This window comes from Mustela putorius, unplaced genomic scaffold, assembly GCF_011764305.1.
Source record: "Mustela putorius furo isolate JIRA1106 unplaced genomic scaffold, ASM1176430v1.1 tig00003845_pilon_pilon_pilon, whole genome shotgun sequence".
Classification (NCBI taxonomy): domain Eukaryota; kingdom Metazoa; phylum Chordata; class Mammalia; order Carnivora; family Mustelidae; genus Mustela; species Mustela putorius.
In genome coordinates, this window is record NW_025421998.1 from 15,782,169 (window position 1) to 15,797,944 (window position 15,776).

The 15,776-nt window shown below is 37.7% G+C and overlaps 1 protein-coding gene, 1 long non-coding RNA gene and 1 gene segment (V, D, J or C); 1 reads left to right on the top strand and 2 right to left on the bottom strand.

Annotated features, from left to right (window-relative positions):
* The first annotated feature begins 586 nt into the window (after nucleotides 1–586).
* LOC106006555 lies at nucleotides 587–11,870 on the top strand. The segment is given in 4 exon segments: nucleotides 587–874; nucleotides 5,225–5,554; nucleotides 8,374–8,409; nucleotides 10,502–11,870. Coding segments are annotated over 4 exon segments (549 nt in total).
* On the bottom strand, nucleotides 4,350–7,714 carry LOC123394859. The gene is made up of 2 exons (XR_006609581.1): nucleotides 6,295–7,714; nucleotides 4,350–4,522 (listed from the first exon to the last, which is right to left on the bottom strand). It is a non-coding gene; the product is annotated as an uncharacterized LOC123394859 (long non-coding RNA).
* A 3,039-nt stretch (nucleotides 11,871–14,909) lies between the features above and the next one.
* The window catches only part of STARD3NL (STARD3 N-terminal like), a 53,709-nt gene continuing 52,842 nt past the window's right edge, over nucleotides 14,910–15,776 (bottom strand). Inside the window, exon 9 of the mRNA XM_004739495.3 lies at nucleotides 14,910–15,405. The gene's annotated coding sequence lies outside the window, so the exon portion shown is untranslated. The remainder of the gene's footprint in view (nucleotides 15,406–15,776) is intronic.

The window sequence follows — 15,776 nt, forward strand, 5'->3', positions numbered from 1 at the left end:
CCTTATCCAAAGCTAGTTAACCACACAGGCAGAGCTACATGTGCATTTCTGAAGATCATAGAATAGCTTCCAAGAGGCTTTTTCCTTCAACATATCAGAGAACTGGGTTTTGTTTTCAAAAATTTTGGTTTAAATAGGAATCTATTATTTCATGGAAGATAGAGTTCTACAAATTTATTCCTTCATTCCAGGAATAGTATGTCATTACACAAATTCTATTTCTCATTTTGCATTATGTGGTAAAAAAAAAAAAAAAAAATTTGCCAAGTCATAAAAGTAGCTGGTCACAAAATGAAGAACATTGTTAACAATTCTCAAATAGATATCTGTTGATATAATTACATTTTGGATTACTAAAGAGTTTCCTCCTTTAGAAATACAATCCCAAACTGCTAATGGAGCAGGGTTTTTTTGTGAGAACAGAGGGGCTTCTCCTTTGATGCTTCTCTAAGCAGTTTCGCACAATTGAATACCTGGAAATCAAAACCTCTTAACTGATTGAATACTTTTCCTGGTAATTTAGATAAGTGGTTGGTTGCCCAGTTACTCCCTCTCTCTCTGTTTTTTTTTTTTTTCTTTTGCTCTTTTTATTTGTTTTCTGTTGTTTCTGTGATTACTGCCTCCTTGCAAAACAGATATTGTTGTCAGTTAATTTGAGGAAAACTTATAAGATATCAGATGCCATGAAGCTTATATTCAAAGACTTTCAGGGGAATGCAGAAAATCAAATTGCCAGTACAAGGTTTCTACCTGCTGGTCCTGCCATGAAGCTCCGGAGAAGGCTGGTGTCTTTATAGAACCTCTAACCGGTGTGATAACTCAGGCTGGATCAAGATGTTTGCCCAAGGGACTAAGCTCATAGTAACTCCCCCAGGTAAGTAACTTTGTTCTGTTTTGACCCTGTAAATGGTAAACTGAGAGATGTTTTTTAGAAAAAACAATGTAAGATCACCTCAGCATCTGGGCAGCAATTTTGCAGCTACTGGTTACTATATATGGAAATAAAACTACTTTGCAAATGGTTTATTTACTTCCCTGTGTATGAGCAGATTAAAATTCTACTTTTAGAATATACATACACACCCAAAAATAGATTCAGGCTTGAAATTAAAATTATTTTTAAGACTGTGCCTACAAACCATTGGTGTGACTTATTGGTTCAAAATGCTTTTCTTCTTTTTTAAAGATTTTATTTATTTATTTGACAAATAGAGAAAGAATGAGCACACAAGCAGGGGGAGCTGCAGACAGAGAGAGAGAAAAGAAGCAGGTTCTCCAATGAGCAGGGAGCATGATGCAAGGCTATATTCCCGGCCACTGGGATCCAAAATGGTTTTCTTCTAATTGGTCACTTAAATGAGAAATGCTTTGATTAAGTACCTCTGGTGTCAATAGTGTTCCTTTCTTAATGAATAGTGTTCCTTTCTTTAATAACCTGCAAAATGTATGTGATCGCTTTTGATCTCATTTTTAACAGCAGTGGGAAAAAAAAAAAAAAACTCTTATGGTAAATGACAATAGAACATCAATTATTCTGAATTGAAAACCAATACCCTGGAATTTATTAGGGGGTAATTTCGAGTTCAGAGAGGCAGTCTTTCAGGAATAAATATGTTACAGGACTCTGTAACAACTCATCTCGTCTCTAATTAGTGGGGATTGCATTCTGGAAAGAGCTTACTTTACAATCAAACAAAACACTCACCCCTCAATATGTAGAAAGAAAAAAAATCTGTAAAAACATTGAACATTCATTTATTAAATACTTTTTGATCCTCTTTTAAAACAAAATAAATACTAGCTGTAAGTTATGTCTAGTAAAAGAAGTTATATTGCACAAGAAAACCCTTTAAAGGAAGAGATAGCTAAGGGTCAAGAAAATGGTGAGGAAAAGTGAAATCATACTCCCCAACTCATGTGAGTGAGCTGGAACAGACAGACCCAAGCTGTCCAGGCAGGGAGGGGTCAGTTCTTCCATTCTCAACTGCATTCATATCTAATGTGATTTTGCTTGAGCTTTATCTTTGTTTAATGTTAACAAGGTCCATTTTTATAAATTTATGTAAATACTGAAAAAAACTGTGGGCACAATTTTAAAAGAGGCACAGAAAGATTGCTGTAAAAGTTTTTCAGGTGAGATTAGTATGGCTGGAGCAGAATCAAAGTGTTTGGTCCTGGCACAAAGTTAGGGTTACAGGTAAATTTCTTTACATTCTTCAGTATAAGGTAGGGAGGGGAGGCTGGCAATGCAGGGGCCACATACTGGGTGCTGGTGATGGCTCAGAATGCACTGGGTGTGGTGCAAGAAATACTATAGTGCTGAGAAGAAATGAAAAACAAACAAACAAACAAATTATAAGATAAATAAAACATAAAATTAAAAATTAAAAAATTAATAAAAAAGAATTCTAGGCTTTGGTCCCAGTTTGGTCACAAATAGCAGCAGGATCCTTGGGGAGGCAGGAAATTCCATCCCAGTCCTTGGGGGTAATTGCTGCTTGACCTAGCATGGAGGATATTAGCAAGGAGCTAACTAGCTGCAACAACTGAGGGTTTCTAAGATCTTAGGGCAATTTGATATTTCTGTGTTGAAACTTTGTAAAGAGGCTTATACATTTATTTGATTTCAAAAATAACCAATGGAAAAGAACAAAAAATTGCTAAACTTTCATTTGTCAGAGGATGACTAATATAAAGTATCAAAATACTTAACTGTGTAAACATATTCAAAAATGTATAAGCTAAGTTTTTTTCCCCCTAAATTCAATCTACTAAATTTGTTCATTCTTCGCTAGCCTTAGAGATGAAATTTTGCCTGAATGAGGAAGAACATCTCACAGGGAAGTTTCTAGCATACTGGGTCTGCACAAATAAAAGTTTTCAAGAATTTTCACAAAGGCAGTAAAACATTGAAAAAAATGAGAGAAAGTATACATTTTGCTTTTCTTAGTGGTTGTGATGATAGGTACATATGAATTCCTAAACTGAAAAACAAGGTTCTGGTCTTTTTTTTTTTTTTTCCCAACTGACTGCATAATCAATGTGTATTCTAGCAATCGAATTAAATAATGCTTAGTGAACTATTCTATAGAGAAAATTGTGGAAGTTCAACACACATTTTAATTTTTTATAAACATATATTTTTATCCCCAGGGGTACAGGTCTGTAAATCGCCAGGTTTACACACTTCACAGCACTCACCATAGCACATACCCTCCCCAATGTCCATAATCCCACCCCCTTCTCCCAACCCCCCTCCCCCCAGCAACCCTCAGTTTGTTTTGTGAGATTAAGAGTCACTTATGGTTTGTCTCCCTCCCAATCCCATCTTGTTTCATTTCTTCTTCTCCTACCCCCTTAACCCCCCATGTTGCATCACCACTTCCTCGTATCAGGGAGATCATATGATAGTTGTCTTTCTCTTATTGACTTATTTCGCTAAGCATGATACCCTCTAGTTCCATCCACATCGTCACAAATGGCAAGATTTCATTTCTTTTGATGCCTGCATAGTATTTCAATTGAATACTATGCAGCCATCAAAAGACATATTTTATCCAAAGAATAAAACACCAAGAATCTAAATAAGGGGACAGAAGATAAAAAACAGTGTGTTACTGTCTAGAAACTTTTCAAATTCATCATTTGATTTTCAATTTCTTTACTATAATGAATCAGTATTCCTATTAAAAAAAATACAAAGTTTCTAAGATGAAAATTAGATTCCTTAATGTTTGAGTAGAGGTTAAAATTATGTAACTATTATGTGCAGTTGAAAAATTAATTTTTAACATGCTTTTTAAATTAAAAACAAAGTGTATGGTTGGAGCAATACACAGTGTCTTACTATTATAATCAATAAAATACTATTTGCACTGCAAGCAAGATGTATAAACTTAAAATAAGTACGTTATCATCTAATTCTACTTATACCTTGAATAAGAACTCATTGTTTTCTTACTGAATTAATATGGAAATCAGGAGTTTTGCTACAAAGGTAGAAATTCTCATGAATTTTTTTGGAAAAAAAAAAAAAACAACAATATTAAGAATCTCTCCCAAAAGAACTTTTTCCTTCTCTTCTTAAATGAGAAATCCAACTCCTCTCTCCTTAAGAAATTGAATTATTAAACTAACTTCAAACTAGCTCAAAGAGAATATCAGAAAAATACTTGAATTTCATTTGGAAATCAATTTTAAAATGTTTCTAACATTTGTAATTTCAATCATTAATTTAATAGTAAATGTATAATCAAGTAACATACCAACATTCAAGTGACACATCCTTTAAAACTATGATGTTTTGTTAAATATTTTGACATTATTTTAAAAAAGTCTGGAATCATAACTTTTATACTACTAGTTATATATCTATTTTATTCAGCAGGTGAAATTACAGAATATTATGGCATTCTAAAAATGTTTAGCAGTGTTCTAGAGCAGATTCAACTTTGAGGGGAGATGCTGAGAGTCCAAATTCTTCACAGTGTGTCTTCTTTTTAGGGTGTCTTCTTAGTTATACCTAAAGTACAAATGAAATTCCAATGTAAAATGTGTTTTCAATGAACATTTTCCAAAACAAAACAAAATTCTGAAAAGTGTGTTACTTGATAAAGTTAATATAAAAGCATTCCTGAAAATAAGCTTTCCAATAGCAGTTTTGAAATACTGCCCCTTTGCTTCTAAATTCAAGGCATTATAAATAATTGGGAAGTACAGTTTTAAACATTGTCTTACTTAAAACCCTGGAGTCATTCAGATGTGAGATTGAGATATTTTATAAAATCAGGAATTAAGAAGGAGACCTCCACTACTTCAGAGTGGGCATGGGATCCATATTTGAAGAGTTAAATGTCAACTTGATAGATGGCCAAATACATGTTAGTAGAACCCATTCAGAAAGTGAGCATGTACTGTTTCAAAAATCTCACATTTTAATCCAGACTCTAAGGCTTACTAGCTGTGACTTTGGGCAAGTTATATGATTTATTGAATCTGTTTTCCCACTGAAAATAAGAACAATCAATATCTCATAACCCACTGTGGATGAAAGACCATGATAAGCACTAATTCTAGAGCAAATCCCCCCCTCGCTTCACTCTGTACTAGGAGTTCCAAACCACACGATGTTTGTATTTCTCTAATGTGTTTTCTAATGTCTTTAGTTGCTATTGTCTTTAATTGTCTTTAATGTTTTTAATTGATATTCTATTTTCCCCTACAGACAAAAGCCTTGATGCAGACAAATTCCCCAAGCCCATAATTTTTTCCCCTTCACTTGCTGAAATAAAATTCCACATGTCCGGTACATATATTTGTCTTCTTGAGAATTTTTTCCCCAAAGTTATCAAGATACATTGGAAAGAAAAGGATGGCAAAAGAATTCTGAAATCCCAGCAGGGAGACACCATGAAGACTAAGGACACATACATGAAATTCAGCTGGCTGACCGTGGCTAGAGAGTCATTGGCTAAAGAACAAAAATGTATCATCACACACGAGAGTAATAAAAGAGGGATTGATGAAGAGATTGTTTTTCGTTCAATGAAAAGAGGTATGTGCATATATGGAGATATAACCTCCCATTACCTATTTTTTTCCAAAGGAAATACCACACCTTTTCTGTTAAATATTAATGAAAAGAAACAAAGAAACATTCAGAACTATCTCTGAATGTTGTTACCTTTAAAGGCAGTATAAATGTCCTGCTATTTCCCCAGTGAATTGAAATAATATGGGCTTTGAAATATTAAAAAAGAAAAAGGAAAAGAAAAATTCACTTATTCTTTCTTGCTTCAGTTTATCATCCAAAATATGAAGGGCACAACGATTTTTTTTAGGGTCATTGTAGAGATTAAATGAAACAATACACATGAAAGTATATAGCAAATTAGCGCACCATATATGTTTAAAAAGAGAGTCCACTTTTGACGATCATACTTAGTCAGGAAATAAAAACAATTATACACCTTTCAATAATGTTCTACTCAGAAGTCAAAGTCCCTCTCACTTCAACCTGGTCTACTCAAGGTATAACCCATTAACGATGAGTTGGTGACAAGATGCTATTCATTTGATAGAACCAGATCCCAACTCAACAAAAAACAAACAAAACAAACAAATAAACAAACAAACAAAAAACAGAATAATTTGGGAGCTGAAGTTTTAGTATGGTCTTGGGTTTTTTAGATTTGAATTTTATATACGCCATAAGGTGAAATTTGGTAATTGAAGATTGAATGAGGCTAATGTGTACATATATTCTTCATTCAACCCAATGAACATATTTCTTACCTTTGGTAAAGCTGCTCAGCAGCATTCTTGCAGTCCTGGTGTGTCCCAGGCCGGGGAGGGATGCAGGATGAACTACTGTCCCAAGGAGGATCACTACAGTAGAGAGAACATGCTTTTCCTAATCACTCTGGGTCACTTGTGATTCAGGCATGGTGTCCCAAATGAACCTCATTGGTGCAGATACTGGATATATTTAGACAGTGTGGGCAGACGGCTGAATGCGCCCTGGCCCTGCGGTGATCCAGTAACCCACTAGACTCAGTGAAGTGCTGGCATTAACATCACAGACCAAGACCCAGAGGGCCCATAAGAAGGTACCAGTTTGTATTTTTCGCTGTGGTTCACAAGCCCTTGGGAAGCAGCAGGGGACAAACACTAACAAGATGTGCAAAGACCATTGCAGTATACCACTCTGAATTGCTGAGGTGATTCTTTATCTTCTTGGATCTTTAGTTTTTCTAACAATCAAATTGGGGTGGAACAATTATCTTCCCTTTTTCCTGGCATATGGTGAAGAAGCAGCACAATAATGTCTGAAAATGCTTGTTTTTGAAGACATAACATGTATATATTTATTCATATATTTATTGTATTTATGTATATTCTTCCCTAAAATAACTGAAGTGAGACTGAAAACAGTCTGAATTCTTTTTATTTCTACAACTAAGAAACAGAGAGGAGGCAAATGAGCTAAGCATAAGTTTAATGTAACCACTGGGCTGAAGTCCTTTAGGTATTGATTTTTATACTGATCAATGTGAAAATATACTATAGTAACATCCCATGGTGATGATTATAACAAAAGGAGAAGTTCTTATGATGTGTTCTTTATGATGTGTTTTACTTGGGAATTAAATTATGAAAGGAATGTCTCCCAAGGTCTTCTCATAGCAAAAAAAGCTAGTGAGGCCATCTTGTTAATGTTTATCCTCAGCAAATTTCTAATGCTATTTCTTGTTTGTTCTTTTTGTTTTTGATGAAAACTAAAAATATATAGAACATGGAAGCCCAAATTGAAAAAGTGATTTTGAAGAAGTAAAACTATCTGGTCCAAGCTTTCAACCAAGCTTGATTGAGAAAGAAGTATTCTTTCTTGGGTGGGAGATTTTAGTAAAAAGGACATTAGTTGTGATGAGCACTGGTGATGTATGGAAGTGTTGTATCACTATGTTGTACACCTGAAACTAATATTACACTATATGTTAACCAACTGGAATTTAAATAATAATTTTAAAAGTAATAAAATAAAGTGCAAGAAAGGGCCGATACCAAATTTTCTGCAACTTTAGGAGGTCAAATTCACTCCTTTGTCTTTCCTGAATACCCTCATTTTAGCCACGATGTTATATGATAATTTGCATTTATTATCCTTGAACTTTTTTTTTTAAGATTTTATTTATTTATTTGACAGAGAGAGATCACAAGTAGGCAGAGAGGCAGGCAGAGAGAGAGAGGAGGAAGCAGGCTCCCTGCTGAGCAGAGAGCCCGATGCGGGACTCGATCCCGGGAACTCGAGATCATGACCTGAGCCGAAGGCAGCAGCTTAACCCACTGAGCCACCCAGGTGCCCCTATCCTTTGAACTTTCTTAGGAAATACATGATGTCAAGAAATAATTAGTGCTAACAATGGTGGGACAAGTTGGCTACTCAATGAATGATCAAGCTGAGTCTGTTCATACGGAAATTTCTTTTATGTGTTTATCTCCAAAGAATCAGAAATTCAAAATCATTAGCCCTTAGCCTGGAAAGCAACCTTGAGTGTTGCTGTACTCATAACTCCTTGCCCTTGGCCTGGTAATATGTTAGCTAAGGTCCACAGACCCCTTGAGTTTGGACATGGAGGACAGATCAGCAGAACTTCATGTGCAGAAATACAATATATGAATTGATCTACTGAATTACAAAGAATCAGACCAAACATTTCAGGAAGTGTGGGGCTCATATTTGCAATGGATCTCTCCTCTCTGTTTACTAATTGTTATCTACTTATCATCTACCTATCCATTTATCCACAACACAGATACTTGTCTAATAGTAGATATGAATATTTGAATAATACTTGTTCTCATTTATTTTAGAGCTCACTGCTATTGATTCTACAAAAATTGAAGATGGTAAGTTGTTTTTTTTTAATATTTTATTTATTTCTTTGACAGAGATCACAAGTAGTCAGAGAGGCAGGGGGTGGGGGGGAAGCAGGCTCCCTGCTGAGCAGAGAGCCCGATGCAGGGCTCGATCCCAGGACCCTGGGATCATGACCTGAGCCGAAGGCAGAGGCTTTAACCCACTGAGCCACCCAGGTGCCCTGAGGATGGTAAGTTTTTGTCTATGTTTACCTTTATGTTATGCTGTAGCATTTTTTTCTTCCTGATCAACTTAACTTTTGAACTCCCCTGGCTTCAGGTAGAAACCTCAGAATAGCTGGATCTTGCAAAAGAGACTGAGTGTTATGTGAAGTCATCTTCACACAGCAAATGCTATTTGGGTGTGAGAGGACTATAAGTTAGGGGTACAATGATGTGATCTGAATTCTTTCAACAATGGACTTCATTTCTGGGACCTTTGTTTCTACTGATTAAGGAAACCTGGTATTAAGTTGCTTCTAGTGCTTTTTTAAATCTTAGTTCTTGATGGTGAGTAATAACATGAACACCAAGAGGTTCTCATACAGAAGGTGTTATGCTGCACCAAGAGTGCATTTTGTTTAATTCTCCTAACACTCACTGTGAAGGATTTTATTCCTGTTTTACACATGAGGGCAAGGAACTGAAATTAATTAAGTCCCTTGAACCATGCCACACAGCGAGATCTGGGGCATCAACCCAGAACTTCTGAATCAACAATACAAACACTTACTCAGTTTTTTATTCTTCTTCTATGATGTAATCATAGAGCAAGAAATCCCAAAGCTAAGGCCCTGAGACAGGTGTACACATGGGGGGAGGGTCAGTGAGTGCAGGGCTTCAAGTGCCACAGACTAGACATTAACAACTGGCTTTTAAATATTAGTTGCATGAATATGGGTACAGTAGTTAACATTTCTGAGCCAACGAGGAATAACATGAGTATCACTTCACTCAGTTACTGAAGATATGATGTCACATATGTGGAATGTCTAGCATAGGGTATTACATTTAGCTGATACATTTTAAGTACTGGTTTCTAGCCCTTTCTCCCTGCATATGTACAAAGAATGTGACTAGGACCATTGACTCTAGCCCTACTGATCTACCCTCCATGAACACAATCAACCATGAACCTACTATGAACACAATCAAATTTCCATTGATTGTACCCTTGATAGGAATCTCATTGATGCACAATATGTAATGGCTGAGATGATTCTAAATCAGCAGTTCGGGGGTGCCTGGGTGGCTCAGTGGGTTAAAGCCTCTCCTTTCTGCTCAGGTCATGATCCCAGGGTCCTGGGATCGAGCCCTGCATCGGGCTCTCTGCTCAGTGGGGAGTCTACTTTCCCCTCTCTCTCTCTGGCTGGCTCCCTGTCTGCTTGTGGCTTATCTGTCAAATAAATAAATAAAATCTTAAAAATAAATAAATAAAAATAAATCAACAATTCATATCTTTATATTTATGCTTAACTCTTTGTTGTCAGGGCTGTTTATTGAATGTGGAGGTTCAGAATTACAGAGTAGGTATATGTGTTCTTGAATATTATGTTGCTGGGATAAAATCTGGCTTTTGGTACTTACTGTTTGACATCAGGCAAATTAGTTCTCTGTTCTCAATTTATTTGTGAAATGGAAATGAAAATAATCTCATAGATATTGAGAACTTAAATAAGATTAGAGCTTTGCACACAAACCTCTAAAATTAAATATCTGCCATTTAGTTAGTGGTTAAAGCATATGTGTTAATATTATTACTTACAGACATGGTAGGAGTAAAGAAATTATAAAAGCTGCCTACCACCAGTGCTTTTTTCAGGTTGACTCATCCATCTAAGACCTAATCTTACTTTTTAATACTTGAGAATGTTCTAAGTGAATTTCCCAGAGGTTGTTGTTTGACTTGATGTACAAGTTGGATTCTGAGTTGTCTTGGTGGCAATGGTGGATAGATATTCACTCTCTGGTTGTTTTGTGGTGGGGGTGTCCTTCAACCTAGATATTCAGAAATATGTGACCCCCCCATTAATAAGACCTGGTCTTTCAAAATAATGTGAAACTAATAAATGACCTCTTTTAGCCACCCTGCAGCTACAGCTCAAGACCACCTCTGCCTGCTACACCTACCTCCTCCTCTACTTCAAGAGCCTGATCTCCTCCACCATCACCACCATCTATCTGTTTGGGAGACCAGCACTCGGTGGCAATGGGAAGAGTTCCTAGCACATGGTGGCACCAAGGATCCACTTTTCTCCATTGGCTGTTGTCGTTAAAAATCTTTCTTTCTTGGTTAGCTTTATTTCAGTTCATGCATGCATTTTCAATTGTGTCATTTCTGCAGAATGGGTTTACAAATCACTGGGCAAACAGCAATTTTCAGTCTGCAGCAAGAACAAATTCTGCCATGACTCCAGGGCGGGGCCAGGGGGCATCTAGAGGGGCATCAGCACGCCTCTCTCCTTAATGTCCACCAGCTCCTCAGCCACCCAGTCCCCGTGCCTGAGTACAGCCAGCATGCAGCTTCTGTCCCCTGGGGCTCTTTAATCAGATAATTGCCAGGAAGCCTTTTATTCTGCACATCCAAAGAATAAAAGAATAAAAGAAGCCTTTTATTCTACACATAAGCTGCAATCTTTGCTACCTGAATTTTGTACTGTTTTACAATAAAAACAATTAAATGTCTACTTTGGCCTCTGTGTACTTTCACTTGGTGCAATCTGAGAGTCCAAGGTGAGGGACAGGATGACAACTGAGCCTTCCAATTCAGCAGTGATTGTAATAATGGTCAATTCCACATTTCTAATTTTTTCTCTGAGGTAGTCCTTATGATGCCTTTTTTGGGGGCACCAGCTGTAAGAGAGCCACAGCCAGTGAAGGTGCCCTGGTATTTCTCCTTCAAAGGTCAGCAGATTCACTCATTTGGTTAAAGACGCTCCAGTGGTGACAGTATAACCTGTCGCATGACTGGCAGGTGTGCTCAGACCTGTCCCAGTATGTCACCGTCACCATGTTCCTGATCTCACAAGAATCCCATGACAGCAGCACTAACACTGGAAAGGTAGGGTGGGGGAGGGGTTAAGTGCTTGGACTCTGAACCCCAAGTGCCTGGATTGAAATCTTTGGTCTACAGCTATTTGAACTCTCTGTGCCATTATTTTCTCATCTGTCAAATAGAGTTGTCAAATGTGTCCTGTCTCCTGGGGTTGTGTGGATGAGAAGAGTTAATTTTGGGGATACATGGGAGTCCTCAGCAGCATTAGCATCTACTGTTGGCAGCTCTCCTTTAGAAATAATAGTTAACACACCCACCCAGCCCCACACATACAAAAGGTATGCACTAAGATTTATGTGTGATACCATAGTACCATTCACAAAGGTCCCAAATTCACTCAAATGCCAGTAAGAAACTAAAAAATAATTAAATGGTATTATATGATGGAGTAGTATGCATCTACAAAAAAATATAGGTTGTCAAAGAAATGTAAAATTAATCAGAAAGTGTTGCTGAAGAACTATGCATGCCAGGACTTTTCTAAAATTCTTTTTTTTTTAAGATTTTATTTATTTATTTGACAGATAGAGATCATAAGTAGGCAGATAGGCAGAGAGAGAGGAGGAAGCAGGCTCCCCACTGAGCAGAGAGCCTGATGTGGGGCTAGATCCCAGGACACTGGGATCATGACCTGAGCCCAAGGCAGAAGCTTTAACCCACTGAGCCACCCAGACACCCCCGCTTCTAAAATTCTTAAGAGTACAACTTCACATGGCTCCAAAATCAAAACTCTAAAAATGAAACGGGAAATCTTCCTTCAACCACTGTATCAACCTCCCTGGCACTTACAGGTCACACTTTAGTTTCTTGTGCAACGCTCCAATTTTTTATTTATGCAATATGAATGTACATATAAAAAACAAATCCACATGAACTAATTTTCTTCCTTCTAACACAAAGGGAGTATACAACATACAATATTCTGCACTTCTCATTTATGTATCCTTGAGCTCTTTATATGTCAGTATACAGGGACACTTAGCTCCAAAGTATTTTACAGGTGACTCTAAAACTTTCTAAGAGACATTATAAAGTCAGTTCCTTGTGATAGACCAATGGATTATTTCCAGTCTTTTACTGTTATAAAATATGCTGAAATTATAATATTGCCTTATGTCAATATATGCTTTATGTCACTATGGACATGTGGACTGGTCATTTTACTAGGTACTGTCAGCTTACCCAATAGAGATAGCACCATCATGCATTTCTACCACAATGTAGGTGAATGTCAGGACACTGCTGCCGAACATCAGGATTTTGCTAATCTGACACATGAAAAACAGTATTCTATCATGTTTTGAATTTGTCTCTGATGAGGATAACCACCTTTTCATTTTTTGAGTTTTTTATATTTGTGTGTGCAATTTTCATTCAGTCCCTTGACCACAATTTCTATTGAGTAATAATACTAACAAGTATGACACTGATTTATATGTGTGTGTATCTCTTCAAACATGATTATAAAACAAATGTTCAATGTATGGTCAGTAGAGGAACAAATAAGTGGATGTTTTTCTTCTTTTCTAATGAATCCTTTTAAAGTAGAAGTTTTTATATATTAGAATAAAACAAGACCTCATTTAAAATTCGAAAGGAGGGGCTCCTGGGTGGCTCAGTGGGTTGAGCCTCTGCCTTCGGCTCGGGTCGTGATCTCAGGGTCCTGGGATCAAGCCCCGCATCGAGCTCTCTGCTTGGTGGAGAGCCTGCTTCCCCCGTCTCTGTCTGCCTACTTGTAACCCTTCTCTCTGTCAAATAAATAAATAAATAAAATCTTAAAATAAATCTTTAAAATCCTAAAATCTTTAAAATCTTAAAATAAAATTGGAAAGTTTTTTTTGTTGTTTTTTGGGGTTTTTTTGTTTTGTTTTTACTTAAAATCAGCTTTATTTTCTGTGAAACAGATTCTGTTGGAAACCAAGTAGAGGTTCCCATGTGGAAACAACGTTAAGACCCACAAGATATAAGAAAGTGGAAATTTAATTTTGTTCTATTCATTGATTCTCAAGAATGTGATCAGACTTATTTAGGGCAAATGCCTGGCCTCTACTTAGAGATCTGAACCTGTTTCCACATGTGGAAAGCAGAGAGATACAGAGGGGAAACTAACAAATGACCTACAGCTCTGTGGGCTGATGTCACTGCTGGGCTCCTAGGCAGTGTCTCCTGTGGCTTCCAACTCCCTTCCCCAACTGGCCCTGAGCTGCCGTGGACTGGGAGGTGCAGAGAGCAGGAGGGTGGTGGTGCTGGAAAGCCTGTGAGTGGCAGGAGAGCTCTGCTGTGGCGATGGTGTTCTATTTTCTCAGGCTTGTTTTTATCTACGTGCTCTGTCAAATGTGGTTGATTCGTGGAAAATGCTTGAAGTCAAACCGGTCCCTGCTGGTTGGGGCTCTGCAAGCATTGGCTTTGGGTCTTGTAAGATCAAATAAGGACAGTTAAACCACAACCAACTAGCTCACTTCCTAAAGGCCACAGCTAATAGAAAAAAACATATCCATCACACAGGCATGCTCCTGCTGTCAAACATACTCTCAGGCTGTGGGTGAGGGTCCCCTATTTTATACTGAGTTCATTCCAAGTAGCTGCTATGTGAGTTGGGATCGTATGACTAGGACTGTCGAGATGCTGCTCCCTCAGTCCACTCCAATGACACTGTTCTGAAGGAGACAGCAGGCACACTCCTTGTAGTAGCACTAAGTGATTCCCGACATTCCTCCAGGGTCTGCGCTTTTCCATGGCAGGTGATTTACTGAGGCTTCCATTTTCAGTCTCATTTTGTCAGTGTAGGGAGGGTGAAACGAGATCCTTGCCATGAAGCTACCAGCACAGGTAGACTGTAGTCAACACAACAGCAGGTGCGTCTTTCCTCACAAGAACACAGACATACAGAGGCCCTGAGTTCAACTATGTCACTGGAAGTCACAGGCTGAGTCATCTCAGTGTGTTCAGTAGAGTCAGGCTGAGCCAGGCTCCACAGAAGATATGCACATCAGGTAAGTGTGTGGGGGTGGGGGGGGAACCAGACCTGATCTGACCTGCACAAAGATCACTTTCTAGCCAAACCAGCCCCAGTCAGTACTCACAACTGAGTTTTTCTTGAAGAACACAATGAATAAGGAAAGAAAACTAAGAGACACAGTGTCTCCGCATGAAGCATTAAGGGAAATATTCATGCTGGAAAGAAAGAGTTCACAATATAATTTAGTTTATTTTAATTCAAATTAGTCACACAAGGAGAATGATGGCAATGATTTCAGACTGTGGATTCAAAATAAGAGTCTCACACTATTTTGATAAGAAAGATGCTATTGCATAATGAAAATAATACAAAAATGTCTGGTTACCCTATATATGTACTCACATTCCGTCCTGGCCCCCTCTGGTAATTCCAATACTGTAAGCCAAATACATAATGAAAAACAAGAAAAATAAAATGAACCATTTTGATATGTTGGTATTTATTACTTTTTAAAACTGTACAAAGAGCGCATCAGCGTGAGTTAAAAAAACACAAGGGAAATGTTGGATGTTAAAAAAGAAATACAAAAGAAATCTGAGACATGAAACAAAAAATTTCAAACTGCGGATCAAATAAAAAGATATTTTGCTTACTAAAAAAAGTGTTATTCCAATATATTCAGAAGTCTTTTGATCAGGAATATAGCACAAGACTTTGCTCCCACTATTCATGAACAGATCAGACTCAGTCTCACTGAACACGGGATGGATCATCACATTATCTTACCAGCCACAAGCAGGTCCTAAATGTATGTGATCTGGTACAATGTCTATGAGGTATTACAATAAATAAATTCTTTATTAACTGTTCATTAAAGTCAGCAGTGGATGTCACCTTCAACTTTCAATAGCAAGACCCCAGCTCTGGTCCTTTTTTTTTTTCCTCCAGTGACTTTCAGTGATGAATTTTCACACTTGGAATAAAAGAGAAGAACGTAAAAATATTTGAGCTGCAGTGTTACAAAGTAAAGCGCTACGCTTTGCCTTATGTTTTTATGAGAAAGTCTGTGTGCTGAAGATAAGCTGTTACAGACACAAAAAGACTTGGGTGTGGCCACACAAGAATTTATCATAAGGCATATTAAAGCTTTACTATTCACAGGGCCCCATCTCAGCTGCGTCTCAACCACAGATGCAGAAAGCATGTCTCGAGCATATGGGGGTGCCGGGGGTAGAGAAACAGGGTCCACCCACTGGCCCAGGCTGCTCTGCAGCCGGTCCCCACCTGTCCCCGCTGCTCGCCAGCTCCAAGCCAGCCACCGCTCTCTTCTGTCCTCACATAATT